Raw genomic sequence first — 13,468 nt, 5'->3', positions numbered from 1 at the left:
TGTTTCTCTAGTTCCTCTTCTTTCTCCTCGGTGGAGATAGAAACTAACCAGCTTTGCTGCCATATAACCTTTTCGAGATTTAAAACTGGCCCCAAAGCTTTTCTTTTCCAGGCTAAAGAGTTTCAATTTGTTTAATCTTAGCAATCCCATTTGCCTGCCCTTTCAATCACCCTAAGGCTCTACAATTGAAATAAGAATAATAAATGCCAGTTTACTTTATCTCATATGTGAATTAAGACGTGGCAAGACTAGAGTTCCTGTCGTGGCTCAACAGTAATGAACCCAACTAGTATCCATGAGGACTCGAGTTGGATCCCTGGCCTCACTCAGTGGGTTAAGGATCTGGTGTTGCTGTGACTTGAGGTGTAGGTCGCAGACGTGGCTCGGATCCTGTGTGGCTGTGGCGTAGGGTGGCAACTGCAGCTCCGATTCCACCCCTAGCCCGGATACTTCCAAATGCTACGTATGTGGCCCTAAAAAGAAACAAACAAACAAAAAAGAAATGGCAAGACCTTAGGATGGGGTCGGCCAGGGAACCAGCATTCGCTGTGGGCCTAACACGTGCTCACATTGTGAGGCACCTGCAGTCCTGTTGTGGCCAAAGGGATCCAGCCAGGCTGAATCCCAGGACAGAGTGGGGAGTGAGTGAGGAGCAATCAAGAAAGGAGTCTTAGAGATTCACCAATCTCAGACAGACAGCCTGGGGGATTGGCAGGTTGTGGGCCTTTTGTGTCTAAACATTCAGGCAAACACCTGACCTTGAGACTTCTCCCTAAGTGGGACCCCCCAGCTTAATGTTTGCCATCATCTCCCATACTCCCCAACATCTGGTTCCCTGGCTCCTTTGTTGAGCCTGGCACATGCTCTCTTCCTGAGGCTTCTTCCCTTGCTTGAAACCTGCAAACTCTCTGACCCATCAGGTCTCTGGACCTGAGTGTCCCCGCGTGGTGCCATTGCCATGTCACCATGCTTTTTGCTCAAGTGTAGCAAGCAGGAGTTGGAACTCCACATGCTTTTGCAAAAGCAATGAATGAGGCTGTGCGTCCCTGGGATCTTAGTGCAAGCAGATACCCCAGGTCCATACCAGTGCTCATCCAGACCCCTGTAAACACAATCCTATTGCCTGATAGCCTCATGTCAATTAATTTTTAATTTATCAGGACCCCAGTTTTGAGCAAATCTCTTAACATCTCCAGGGCTCAGTTTCCCTATCTGGAGAATAAAGACCACATTCCTGATTTTTCAGCTCTTGTTGGTGTGTTTGAAAAATTTAAATGTAATATAATCAAGGCTCCCAACTTCCTGGGCCTATTGTAAATTCTGGATTAGGGGGTACATTCCCTGGGTTTGAGTCCCAGCTCTGTCCCTCTTCTAGGGCCAGTTGCTTCCCCTCTCTGGGACCCAGATTTGTCATCTGTAAGAGCCAGTGTGGGAGCAGAAGCCCCCTCCAGTGGGGTCAGCCTTGACTGCCACTGCCCTGGAGAATCCCTGTGATGCTGGAAAGTCCTTGAGACACAGGAGCTCTCCGGGAGGCTGTGAGACCCATCCGTCACCCCTGAGCCCTGAGACTTTCCAGTACCTTGTGGTGGCCCCTCCCGCCTGCTGTCACCTCCTTCTGTCCCTCCCTCAGGAAGCTTTTGAGGGGACTGGAGATGATGAGGGCTCCCAGAGAGGGGTCATCCTTCTCTGGCTGTCTGGGTCTCATGCTCTGGCCACCCCCTGAGGCCGCTCAACGCCCAGAGTTTATCCTCCTTGGGCCTCTAGCGCTTCGGGTCCATCTAGCCCAGCCTTGCCTTGGCTCCCCTTAGCACCTGCACTCCCTCCCTTATGGGGAAGCCTCAGGGCCAGTGCTCCGGGAGGGGGGCACTGAACAGGGAAGTGGAGGAGGAGTCAAGACACTGAAAGGAGGGAGCAGGAAATGGAAACCGGAAGGCCCGCCCCCACCCTGAGGGAGTGGAAACCGGAAGGCCCGCCCCCACCAGGACACCTCCTTACCCCCTCCCCCTGTGGCCGGGTGGAGTGGCCTCCCTCGCCCTGCCTTGGCCCCATGCTGGCTCCACCGGGACAGCCCATGCCTAAGCCCTCGGATCCGGGCCCCCCGCCGCCTGCACCGGGTGGGGACCCTTCCCTCTCACGAGCCCCACGGGCTCCGCCCTGGCCTGGGACACCTACTTGCGCTCGCCATCTCTGCCTCCCTTGGTCTTCTCTCTGCCTTTGCTGAGTAGGGGGAAGAAATGAGGAGACAAGGGCATGTGTGTGAGAGGGTGAAACCAGAGACGCCTGCAGACCTAGCCCCTGGCCTGCTGACCCCCACGCTCCCCAGGGGCTGCCTTGTCCCCAGACCTCTTGATCCACAGCCTGCTGGGCAGGGGTCCCATAGCTCCAGACTCTGCCCGGGGAGGGTGGGAGGAGCTGTGGTCCCAACACCTGGGGAAGAGCTCACAGGGGTGGGGCGGTGGCCAGTATCCCACGGACCCCACGCCCAGGAGAACCTGGAGCCCTGGTGAGGGAGGAGGTCTCAGGGCCCCGCTGATCTCCTCCTCCCCCAGGCCAGGGTCTGTGATTTCAGATGTGGGTTGCGTTCCACAGCGAGCGCAAGGTTAGAGGAGCCTGGCCACCCTCCAGGCCTGGGCCAGCCTCTGCCCTCCCCATGCCTGGCACCCTCCAATAGAGAGGGGAGCTCCCAGGCTCTGAGGGCCTCGGAGAAGAAAGGTGGGCCCAGGAGGTTCTTTGTGTGCAGCAGTAGGTGAGCTGCTGCTCCAGGGCCCAGAGCCGGGCTCCTTCCTCTTCCTACTTAGGGAGGTGGCCAGAGAGCCCTTCTGGAATGTTCTCTGAGGCTGTGGCAATGAGGATAAAGGGAAGAAAGTGCCTAACAATTAGGAGTTTTTTCCCTCTCCTCACACCCTGTCCTGGCACAGACCTTGCCTGAGTGGACATGACTCCAGTCACATCACAGCTCAGGTCCTGAGGCCCAGATGGACCACAGCTGTCATTTCCCTCAGGCCAGCTGGTCTGTGTGTAATTCCTTTCAAAGGAGATAACATCAGCTAGGCCTCTGGCTACCAAAATCCACAAGACCACTGAGCAGAGAGCAGAAAAGGGGAAGCTGTCTCAGCAGCCCTGCTCTGGCCCCAAGCCCTGGCTGGTCTTGGGGGCTGGTTGGACGCGGGCCCCACTGGGACCTGGGCTCCAATGAGCTTTCAAGAATGAGGGCCGAGTAGGAGATTTACGGGCCCTGTTTTCATATTAATCCGAGCAGGGCTGCCTTTTTCTGAATCATGGATTCAGATTTTGAGGTATGTTTGTTTATTCTTTTTGTTTGTTTGTTTTGTTTGTTTTTTAGGGCCGCATCCATGGCATACTGAAGTTCCCAGGCTAGGGCCACAGCCACAGCCACGTGGGATCCTTAACCCACTGAGCAAGGCCAGGAATCAAACCCACATCCTCATGGATACTAGTCGGATTCGCTCCCGCTGTGCCACAGCGGAAACTCCTGTTGATTCTTTTGGAAAGATCTCTATGACCCTGAAAAGTTTGAAAATCTTTGCGGTAGAGGAACCAGAAGGGGAGGTGTGTCACCTAAAAGTGGTCCAGGGTGGGCCAGGTTCCCGAGTGACCAAGTGTGATGCTTTTTCTTGTTCCCTTTGGGTTTTACTCTGAAATGGCAGAGAGGTGTCTGGCTGGCCCACTGGGGAGACTTCTCAGGCACACAGCAGGCCAGGGCACAGCACGTACCCACAACCTGGCACCCAGCACACCCCACTTGGCACACCCCTGCCCTAGCCCTCCTCAGACACCCCAACTACTATTGTGACGCCAACTAACGTTAACAAGAATAACTGCACTGCCCGAAAGGGAGACCTTGAAGATGCCTTGACCTGTGACACCACCCATCTCACAAGCTGGATATTGTCGTTATCTGACTTTTTAATCTCAGCCGGCCCTCAGTCTCTCCATTTCAAAGGGTAGGAAGGGGGGTTTGACTTCACGGCTGTCCTCATTGCTAGAAGACCTCTCTGTGAAGCCCTGCACGGGCCTGACTGTCCTTCTAGAGTCCACACTGTGTTTTTAGCATCCCAGCCTGGCCAGGGAAGTTCTGTGGCTCAGCCAACACACACACACACACACTCTTTCTCTCTCTCTCTGCCTTGGTTTCACCTCTTCCTCAAGCCCCGTCCCCATCACTCTGTGTGCACCATTGGAAGCAGCCATGGGGCAGAGGGATCAATATGGCGGCCTCCTGGGGATCTGGGGTTTGCTGGGACCCTAGTGCTGCCTGCCTCACTTGAGCTCTCAGTCCTGGGCAGGGGGTGAAGAGGACCCCTACCTCAGGTGAGGCGGCTGAGTTTGGGAGGAGTCTTCTGAGCCCTGTTTCCCCCCACATCTCAGCGTGGCCTTGACCCTGGCTCCCAGGGAGCAGCTGCAGCTCTGGAGTCCAGCCTGGTGGAGGGAAGTGGGGGAGGGGCCATGGGAACCCTGCATCCCTGGGGGTGAGGCTGGCTGTGCTGAGCCCGTGCACACACCAGGGCAGATGCCAGGGCACGTGCCTCGTGCCCATCCCCGTCAGAGCCCCCAGCCATGCACACATACCCGGCTGCCCTCTGGCCCCTGGCACAGGAGGGAGGTACCTTCTTCCATGGATCCAGCAGGAGAACAAGAAAAATGGCTCCCTCCCGCCCCCTCCTCCAGGATGCGACCCAGCAGAGAGGAGCCCAGCAGGAAGCCCTATAGGGCCGGACACCAGGAAGGGGGTGGGTGGAAAGCGGTGGGGCCGTGGAGGGCCTGAGGGCCAGGCAGGTGGAGAAAGTGAGGAAAGAGAGCTGTGGGACACAGAGAGTCCGCAGACGCCCCGATTCTGCAGGGCAGCTGCGAGATTAAAGCTGGGCTCCCCTCTTTGTCCTTTCTGACACGTGGTCCTCTGGCCCAGAAGCCAGTGGTGCGGGCAGTGCTCCCTGGTGTCACCCAGAAAGAGAACATACGTGCAGGTGAGCGTGTGCAAATGCCGGGGCACCAGAGCATGTGTGCATGTGTGTGTGTTCAGGGCTGAAGTCTCCTCTCTGCTCAGGCACCCGGGCAGATGTACACGACATGCAAGGGCCCAGTGCGTCGACTTTTGTGCTTCTGAGAGCAAGTGCCCGTGGGGGGAGAAATTCATTTCTTCTCTGTTACACTGACGGCTGGGGAGGTGAGGGGTGCCCTGCGATTGCGTGAGGTCCCCGGCTGAGCCCAGGCGGCGGCGGCGAGGCTCCAGCGTGGGCAGCTCTGTTTGCAGAGCCCTTGCTGTGGGTGGTGAGGCCAGAGCTGGGAGGGATCTTGGGCCAAAAGGTTGGATGCTGCTCGGGGCAGAAAAGTGTGGGTGGGGTAACACAGAGACCGTGGACAGGGAGGAGGAAGGAAGGGGACCGTGGCTGAGCCCTGGCCACAGGCAACCCTGCGGTGGGCAGCCCACATGTGTTATCTCGTGTGATCCTAACACTCCTGCGAGGCCTCATGGATCCCCATCTTACAGACGGAAAAATGGGGCTCTAAATAGCAGAGCTGGGATTTGAGCCCTGTGCTCTCCATGGCACTGTGCTTTCTTCTGGAATATTCTGGGGTTATTTTGCAGAGAGCTTGTGGAAATCAGAGGCTGCTCATCTGGAGGCAGGGACTAGAGAAGCAGGCAGAATGGCTCAGAGGGCATGTGACTGACCAGGCCTGGGTTGTGGAGCCATGGGAGGGAGAGAGGGTTAACAGGAAGATGGGGGTGCTGGGCTTTGTGCTGAGGGGGCTGCTCAGGAGGCGCTGCCAGCAGATAATCCCTGAGGTCCAAGGGGAGGCACTTCCGGTAGATGCACAAAGCCTTGGGAGTGAGTGCCCTTAAGGGGGAATATCTGCAGAGGCCCCTCCAGGGGGTGGTGGGGACAGATGGCAGGATCCTGGCCAGGGGAACCCAGACCTGGAGGGAGTCTTCCCCACATCCATCCCCTCTGCCATCCGTGGAGTGGAGGCCTCAGGCCGCCAGTCCTGGGCATGAGGTTCTTTCCTGTCACTTATTGCACGAGCCCCACACCCCCTCCAGCAAGCTCCCTGCCCGGCCCCATCCGACCAGAGCAGTGGGTTCCCACACTAGACCCCTGGGGTCCAGATGACCAGGGGAAACACTGCTGCTTGCCGGCAACCATGCTTTCTGGCTGGGAAAACAACAGAGGGGTCCCCTGTACATTGGTCGCCCTGACCTACAAAGGATGGGCTGGAGGGTGGTGGGGGGGCGGATGGAGGACCTGGGGTCAGAGCCTGGATACCCGCTGCCCTTCCTCCTCACTGTCCCTTTGTGGCCTGACATCTTTCTGGAGGGCTCTCTGGCCCAGAAGACCCCCGAGCCAACCGGCCTGGCTGCCTGGCAGGCACTTCCATGAGGAGGGTGAGACATAACACCCAGGGCTGCGAGGCCAGCTAGCAGGTTCCTCTGGGAACCCCATACTCCTTGACCCAAAAGGCATCGGCCCCAGGTAGGCAGCTAGAATTAAATTGCAGGAAAAGCCCAGATTCTCTAAACCAGCTGCACCCTCTCCGCACTGTCTGCCCCATCCAGCCAGCAGGCTGCATGGGCAGGCCTGGCAGGAGAACGTGCGACAGCGGGATCCCTGCCCCGATGCGTTCGCAGCCCCAGTGCAGCCTGGAAACCATGGACACGCCACTAGCCAGCCCAGGGGGGGGCGGGGCCCCCGGAGGACAGGGAGCTCTGACTATGGTTGTCATCCTGTCCCAATTCCCAGTTCCTGGGATAAAACCTCTCCCCCTGCTTCTGCTTCCTGGTGCTGCCCTAGGAGTGGGGTGGCGGGAGGCGGGGAAGCCGGGCCATGGCGTGAGGAAGGATGGAGGGGCCCTCTCGTATTTCCAGAGCCCAGGGCCTTCTACAGGTCCAGGACCCAAGACCCTCACCCACCGCATCCTCCATCCGCATCCCGGCCCGCTTGCGTGGGTTGAGAGAGGAACCGGCTCGGCATTGCCAGAGCCGCGGCTGGCCCTGGCGGGGCCTCCCTGCTGGCTGTCCAGAGCTCCCAGCGTGTTATTTCCCACGGGTGCTACTGACAGGACTTGGGGGACTCCTGGGTCCCTCAGGAGGTCGGAGTTGGAAGGGAGCCAGGATGCTCAATCCATTCCTGTTACTGACCCGGAGGGGTAAGTGACTTGGCCAAAGTCGCTCAGTTAGTGGCAGTCAGGATGGGGCTTATTTGAACTCAGCTCTCCTGATTCGGAGCTAGTGTTCCTTTCCCTGCAACGGATGGCCATTATGTGGCTTCCAGTTTGTGCCCAGAAAGCCCTTTCTCAGAGCCCACCTGCAGTCTCAGACAAGCTCTTGGCTCTATAGGGACAGAGGATGGGGACCAGGTGCTGCCCTTAGCTTCAGTGTCCTCTCGCTGTCCCCTAGGTCCCCACTCCTCCTTTCACCATTTCCAGCTCGGTTCCGGACCCTTTGCACTGTCTGGCTGCCAAGAACCTGCTTGTCACGCATCCTTACCTGGGGCGCCCCCCCCCCCCCTTACAGCCTGGCCTTCATCACCCCTTCCCACCAGCAGGGTGGCGTCCCATTGTCCTGAGCTCCATGTACAGCTTAGGAGTGACTGGCCAAGGGTCACAAGGCTGCTAAGGGACAGAGGTGGGACTCAGACCTATGTCTCCTGAGGCCAGATTGCATATGCTCTCCATGCCACCTGGCGTGGGGTCTAAGGAGGGCGGGCTCCAGGCCAGCCTGGATCATGCTGCCCACCCTGCAGCTGGCCTGCAAGTCACAGGTAGGTCTGGCTGCATTTGCCACAGGCACGGTTCCTTTGACTTTGTTACTATAACTCCCCAACTGGGCTCCTATGATGGTCTTAAGCTTGTATATTATATGTCTGTGTGCGGGGGCTGGGGGTGCTGGTTCAAGGGCAAAGAAGGAAAATACCTTTTCCTTCCTATAAGGACCCCAATTTAGAATCTGTGTTTTTTCAAACAGGGACTGAATAACTTTTACTTGAAAAGGAAGGGGGGTGGGGTGGGAGGGAGGTGTTTCCAAGGGGAGGGGGCACCCCTTCTCTCACCCCATCCTTCAAAGGCACCGCTGATTTACCTGGGTTTTGCTTATTCTTCCCAGTGACCTGGGAACCTGTGGGCAGAGTCTACCGGCCTGGAGTCTGTCTCTCTGGGCTCTAAGGGTAACTCAACCGCGTTTCCTTTTTTTTGGAGGAACAGTGCGTTGGGAACGAGCAGGCCTGGACGCAGCACCCTGCCTGTGTGTGTGGCTGGACCTCTGCAGGTGTGACTCCTGGACACCTGGGTGCCAGGCTGCGGTCTCCTTGGTAGAAGAGCGGCCTGGTCCCAACCAGGACCATGGGCTTCACTCTGGCAGGTAGAGACCCCTTTCTCTTGGGCCTTCACTGGCCCCGGGCGGAGGCCAGGCTGCCTGGGGCGGGTCTGGCATTGCTGGGTCTTGGGCCAGGAGATCGGGGCCCCTCCTGTCTGCTTCTCGAATTCTTTGAGGAGGCTGGGAGTCTAGCCTCTTCCATTCATCTTAGAGCCCACCCTCCTGGAGCTCCGCCTCCCTCAGGGTAGGGGGAGGCCTGGCCCCTCAGCTGATCCCCTGGTGCCTCCCCAGTGAGTTCTGGAGTCGGGAGGGCAGGGGCTGCCTTAGAAACACCTTGCCTCCTTTGGTAAGTCTCTCCAGCAACTCAGCCCTGTACCCTGAGCCCAGCCAGGCCCGGAGGGGCCCTCCAGGGGGACCAGTCCCCGAACATCCTCCCTGCGGGGTAGAGGGCCCAGCCTGTTACCTCCGGAAGCTCTTCTCGCCTGGTGGCCGGGAGCTGGGGCGGGAGCCGGGGAGCAGCCCATCTGTCTCCTGGCTGTCCTTCTCTTCCTCGTGAAGGGACTCATCCCCCAGGAAGTCGCCATCATCCCAGGAGCCCACCGTGCCATCTGCAGCCTGGTACCGGACCTCCACGCACAGGCTGGTCTGGAGAGAGAGATGGGTGGTAAGCAGCCAGGAGGCAAAACTGATCATAACCCCACGTCCTCTGCTGCTTTGTGATTTTCCCAAGTGCAATCACACCCTTCAGTCAAGGAGGAAGGCCAGCTGGCTGCATCTTCCCTCCTGCGCTGCTCTCCCATTCTACAGATGAGAAAACAGAGGCTCAGAAAGACTGACAAGCCCAGACTCAGTCGACTGAATGGGCTCTAGTTCCAGAATCTGCTGCACGTGGCTCTCCTCCTTCCAGGTGCTGGAGGCGGGGCCCGCCCTGGACAGCTGAGCCTGTCCGGAGTCCGCTGCACACATCACCAAGAGCATCCTTCAGGGTCCCAAGTGTACAGGTCACCCCCTTGTCCTCAGAAGCGGGGCTGCTTGCGGGGACAAGGGGCGGTCGATCTGAACAGAGCTGACCTCCCCTTGCTCCCGATGCTCGCCGAGCACGAGGCGACACTAGCTGAGCACGCCCTTTAGGAGAAGAGCCCAGACCCTGACACCCTCTGAAGGCTCAGCGAGCATCGAGGCTCAACCTTTCTCCCTGCTCACCTGACACCCACCCTCCTCCTCGGGAGAGGCCAGGACCTGGGGGCTCACCCTGGGCTCTTCTCTAGGGGAACGTGGAGCCCCATACCTGGGCCCAGGCTGTGCGCATGACAAGCTGACGGGGCTTTGGGCTGCGTGTCCTTGGGCCGCTCCCCTCCTCTCAGCTCTAGTTTCTCCCCAGGGTGCAGGGAAGACTCAGCCTAGTCCCTTCTCAACCCGCATGGGTGCCAGAACGACTTCTAGACACTCCTTCCCTTCCTCCAGGTCAGGGACTGGCTTGCTCCAGTGACACCCCGGCCCCTGCCCGGCCCCAGGCAGCCTTCACTCAGCTTGTGTCCTCTGGGAAGGGAAAAGGGTACCCCGTGTCTGGATCCTCACTGTGCTAGTTGTCAGGCTAGGGGGCTTAATGTAAGCTCGTTTGATCTTCCCCACACTTCAGCCTTCCCTCCCTGACATATCAGAGAGGTTAGGTTATTTGCTCAAGTCACACAGCTAGGAAGTGCCGGAGCTGGGATTTGAGCCCGGCCTGGCTGACTCCCCACGTCCTTCCAGCTGAGCCAGTGTGGCCCCTTTGGTGAGACCAAGCACGTTGTGGCGGGAGAATGGGGGCCTTGGAATCTGAAGCCCCCAGTCCCGGTGCTGACTCTGCTCCTGACCAGCTGTCCGACTCATCCAGGTTTCCTTATCCAGGACTTCCGGGTCCCCATCCAGAAAGGGGGTAGCAGAGGAGGGGTGGCAGGTGATCTAGATAACCCGTAAGTCCTTCCTTCGGCTCAGTTCCTAGGTCTGAGTCTGGAACTGGAGGGCACGTGCTGTGCTGTCTGTTCATTCTGTGCAGCTCCCCGGTTCCCTCTCGCTTGACTTCCCGCTCCCAGACAGCTATCCTCTCCAAGCCCTGCATGCCCACCCAGTGTCTGTAGCATGTTTTGCAGCTCCTCTTCCCTTGCTGTGATGGCTATGACCCCAGCCCCCCTACCCTCAATTTTAAGAGGTCCCCCCCATCCCCTCCTCTGCCTCCGTGCAGAGAGAATGACCTACCTGGGGCCAAGCCGAGAAGCCCCACATGCTCTCCTTGTTCTCAGCAAGGAAGTGTCTCAAGCCACCAAGGCACCGTGGGGATTTCTGCCCCACCCTTGGCACTCCTTAAAGAGGGTCCCTTCCAGTCTGGCTCCCTGCGGCCGCAGTCCTGCTTCGGCAGCTATTCTGTTGGCTGTAGGTAGGACCGGGGCTGGGGAACCATGGTCCAGCCCCATTTTACCTACAGATCCACTGAGGTCAGGAGGTAGGAGCTGCTGATACTATTGATGTATTTACATGCGTAACTGCTCCAAGCACGTTCTGCGCACTGCCATTTAACCCTCAGGGCAGTCCTGTGAGGCGGATACTGTATTTTTGCTCACTTGGCAGGTGACGCGTCGTCTGCCCAGGTCTCATAGTTAGTGAGTGGCCTAACTAAGGTTTGTGCCCAGCAGCTGTGTTCCTCACCATGGGGTTCAGTTGCCAAGGGGTGGGCATGAATGAGCTCAAGGGGCAGATGCAGCACAGCAGAGCCGGGGTGTCCCCACTGTTTGTTTCCTTCCTTTGTTTGAACCTGTGTTAAGTGCCTACAGACTGTGTGTCATTAGCACATGTGTGTTCCTGCTGGAAGCGCTGGGGTGGGAGGTGACAGATGGAATAGAAAGAAGGTCCCTGCCCTCACACAATGGCTACTCTTAGACGCCCAGGCAGAGCAAAGTGTGCAGAGCGACGCTCATGCCTGGAGTGGCCAGCAGGGCTCGGGCAGGCGTTCAGACGCCTCTCTAGCCATTCCTGAGCTGGCTCCAGATGGAAGACCCCCGGGTGGGGATGGGAGGCAGCCCCAGTCGCCTTTTCTTGTACTCACACTGCAGGAAGGGCTATGGCGTCCATTGGGACACAGCAGACCCTGCCATGCCCCAAGGGCCCTGGCCCTGGCCCCCCAGGCCGGCAGAGTCTAACCCAGGTCTGCTCCTCCCGCCCCACCTCGCCGCTCACAAGGACCGCTCCCCAGACCACGCCACATGCAGGGGAGGGAGGCGAACAGGCCCCCGGTCATGCGGAATGAGCAGGCGCAGGGACTCTCTGGGCGCCCCCACCTGGATGATGGCGTTGTTGTCATCGATCAGCGTGTCGGTCACCTCCACGTGCTTCTCCTCCACCACCTTCTGCAGCACCATGCGGAAGGTCCCGATCAGCCTGTCAACAGCAGAGGGGCAGGGTTTCCGTGGCTTCACATGAAGAGGCCGGAATGATGGGGACCGAGGGCGACATCCCAAGAGGCTGGGACCGACCGGGAAAGGGTGGGCCGGGCAGAGGGAGGACTGGCTGGGGCTCCAGGCTGGCACTGGAGAAGGTGGCCCAGGAACGAGGGCTGGTCCTGGCCAGGGAGGCATGGGACCCCCAACCCCTGCCTGTGGTTGTGTGTATGAGGGTCATTTCTCTGGGAGAGCTTGAGGGCAGTGACCCCGGTGGGGACATTCACAGATGGGGGTCAGGGTACCAGGGTGGAGCTGTGGGTTTGTTCCATCGGGCTTCAGCTGAGCCCCTGCAGAGCAGCTTCCGGATGCCCAGCATGGGGCCCACTGGGGGAGGACTGAGGCTCCTGGACACAAGGATGCCCACCCCCTGCCCCGAACCTCAACCCCAGTCGCTACCCCTCACCAGCGCCACTGGCTCATTCGTCTTCTGCTTAGTCAGTAGAGATGCCCACACCTGCACTCGGCAAGCTCCTTGGCGCCAGGACCCATCTGACCCTGGGGTCCCCAGCTGCATAGGGGGCAGAGGCAGGGCAGTGCTCTGAGGACCACAGTCCTAAGGTCAGAGACAGGGATGGGAAACCCAATTCTGCCTCTTATGAGCGAGTCACCTGCTTCCTGGGCAGCTTAACTTAGATAGTCCCTGAGATGAGCTAATAACTCCTGTGTTACAGAGGTGCTGTTTAGGGGACTGACAGATCCTCTGCGCGAGTTCTCATCCGAGCATCTAGTACACACGTAACCAGCGCCCCAGGACCCCTCTGGTCGTCGTCAAGGGGGTGATGTTGTACTGTTAGCCTTTCCAGGGAAACGGCTCTTTCCAGCCTCTATTTGCTATTTCGGGCTCACAGGATCTACTGGCTAAATGAACAAACAACAGGGGTTGCCCAATAAGTGCTGACTGCGAGCTGTTTCACACCCCCGCCCCGTCTGGTTTTGAAAGTTATCGGGGAGTTCTCATCGTGGCACAGTGGTTAACGAATCCGACTAGGAACCATGAGGTTGTGGGTTCGGTCCCTGCCCTTGCTCAGTGGGTTAACGATCCGGTGTTGCCGTGAGCTGTGGTGTAGGCTGCAGACACGGCTCGGATCCCGCGTTGCTGTGGCTCTGGCGTAGGCCGGTGGCTACAGCTCCGATTGGACCCCTAGCCTGGGAACCTCCATATGCTGAGGGAGCGGCCCAAGAAATAGCAAAAAGACAAAAAAAAAAAAAAAAGAGAGAGAGAGAGAGAAAGTTATCCAGAGTTCCTGTTGTGGCGCAGAAACGAATCAGACTAGGATCCATGAAGATGTGGGTTCAATCCCTGGCCTCACTCAGTGGGTTAAGGATCCGGCATTGCTGTGAGCTGTGGTGTAGGTTGCACACTTGACTTGGAGCTGGCGTTGCTGCGGCTGTGGTGTAGGCCAGCAGCTGTAGCTCCAATTCGACCTCTGGCCTGGGAACTTTCATATGCTGCGGGTGCAGCCCTAAAAAGCAAAAAAAGAAAAGAGAAGAAAAGAAAGTTATTGCTCCAGGAGAGAAAAGGGTAATTGATTCACGTAGGGTAGATTCAAATACACACATCACTTCTGGTGGAAGGGACAGAAGCTGAGGGGGCTTTGACAGGGTGTGAGAGCTGGAGTGGATCTTGATCCTCTGGTGTGGCCCTTGATGTATAGGGTGGAAG

General features: G+C 58.2%; 1 protein-coding gene across 1 annotated transcript in view; it reads right to left on the bottom strand.

The window, feature by feature from the left end:
* OTOF (otoferlin) overlaps positions 1–13,468 on the bottom strand; it is a 102,918-nt gene that overhangs the window by 46,686 nt on the left and 42,764 nt on the right. The window contains 2 exon segments of the mRNA XM_021087729.1: positions 8,793–8,974; positions 11,644–11,743. Of these exon segments, the coding sequence (XP_020943388.1) occupies positions 8,793–8,974; positions 11,644–11,743 (282 nt within the window).

The sequence above is a fragment of the Sus scrofa genome, chromosome 3 (genome assembly GCF_000003025.6).
Source record: "Sus scrofa isolate TJ Tabasco breed Duroc chromosome 3, Sscrofa11.1, whole genome shotgun sequence".
Classification (NCBI taxonomy): domain Eukaryota; kingdom Metazoa; phylum Chordata; class Mammalia; order Artiodactyla; family Suidae; genus Sus; species Sus scrofa.
This window is presented reverse-complemented; position numbering and strand designations above follow the sequence as displayed.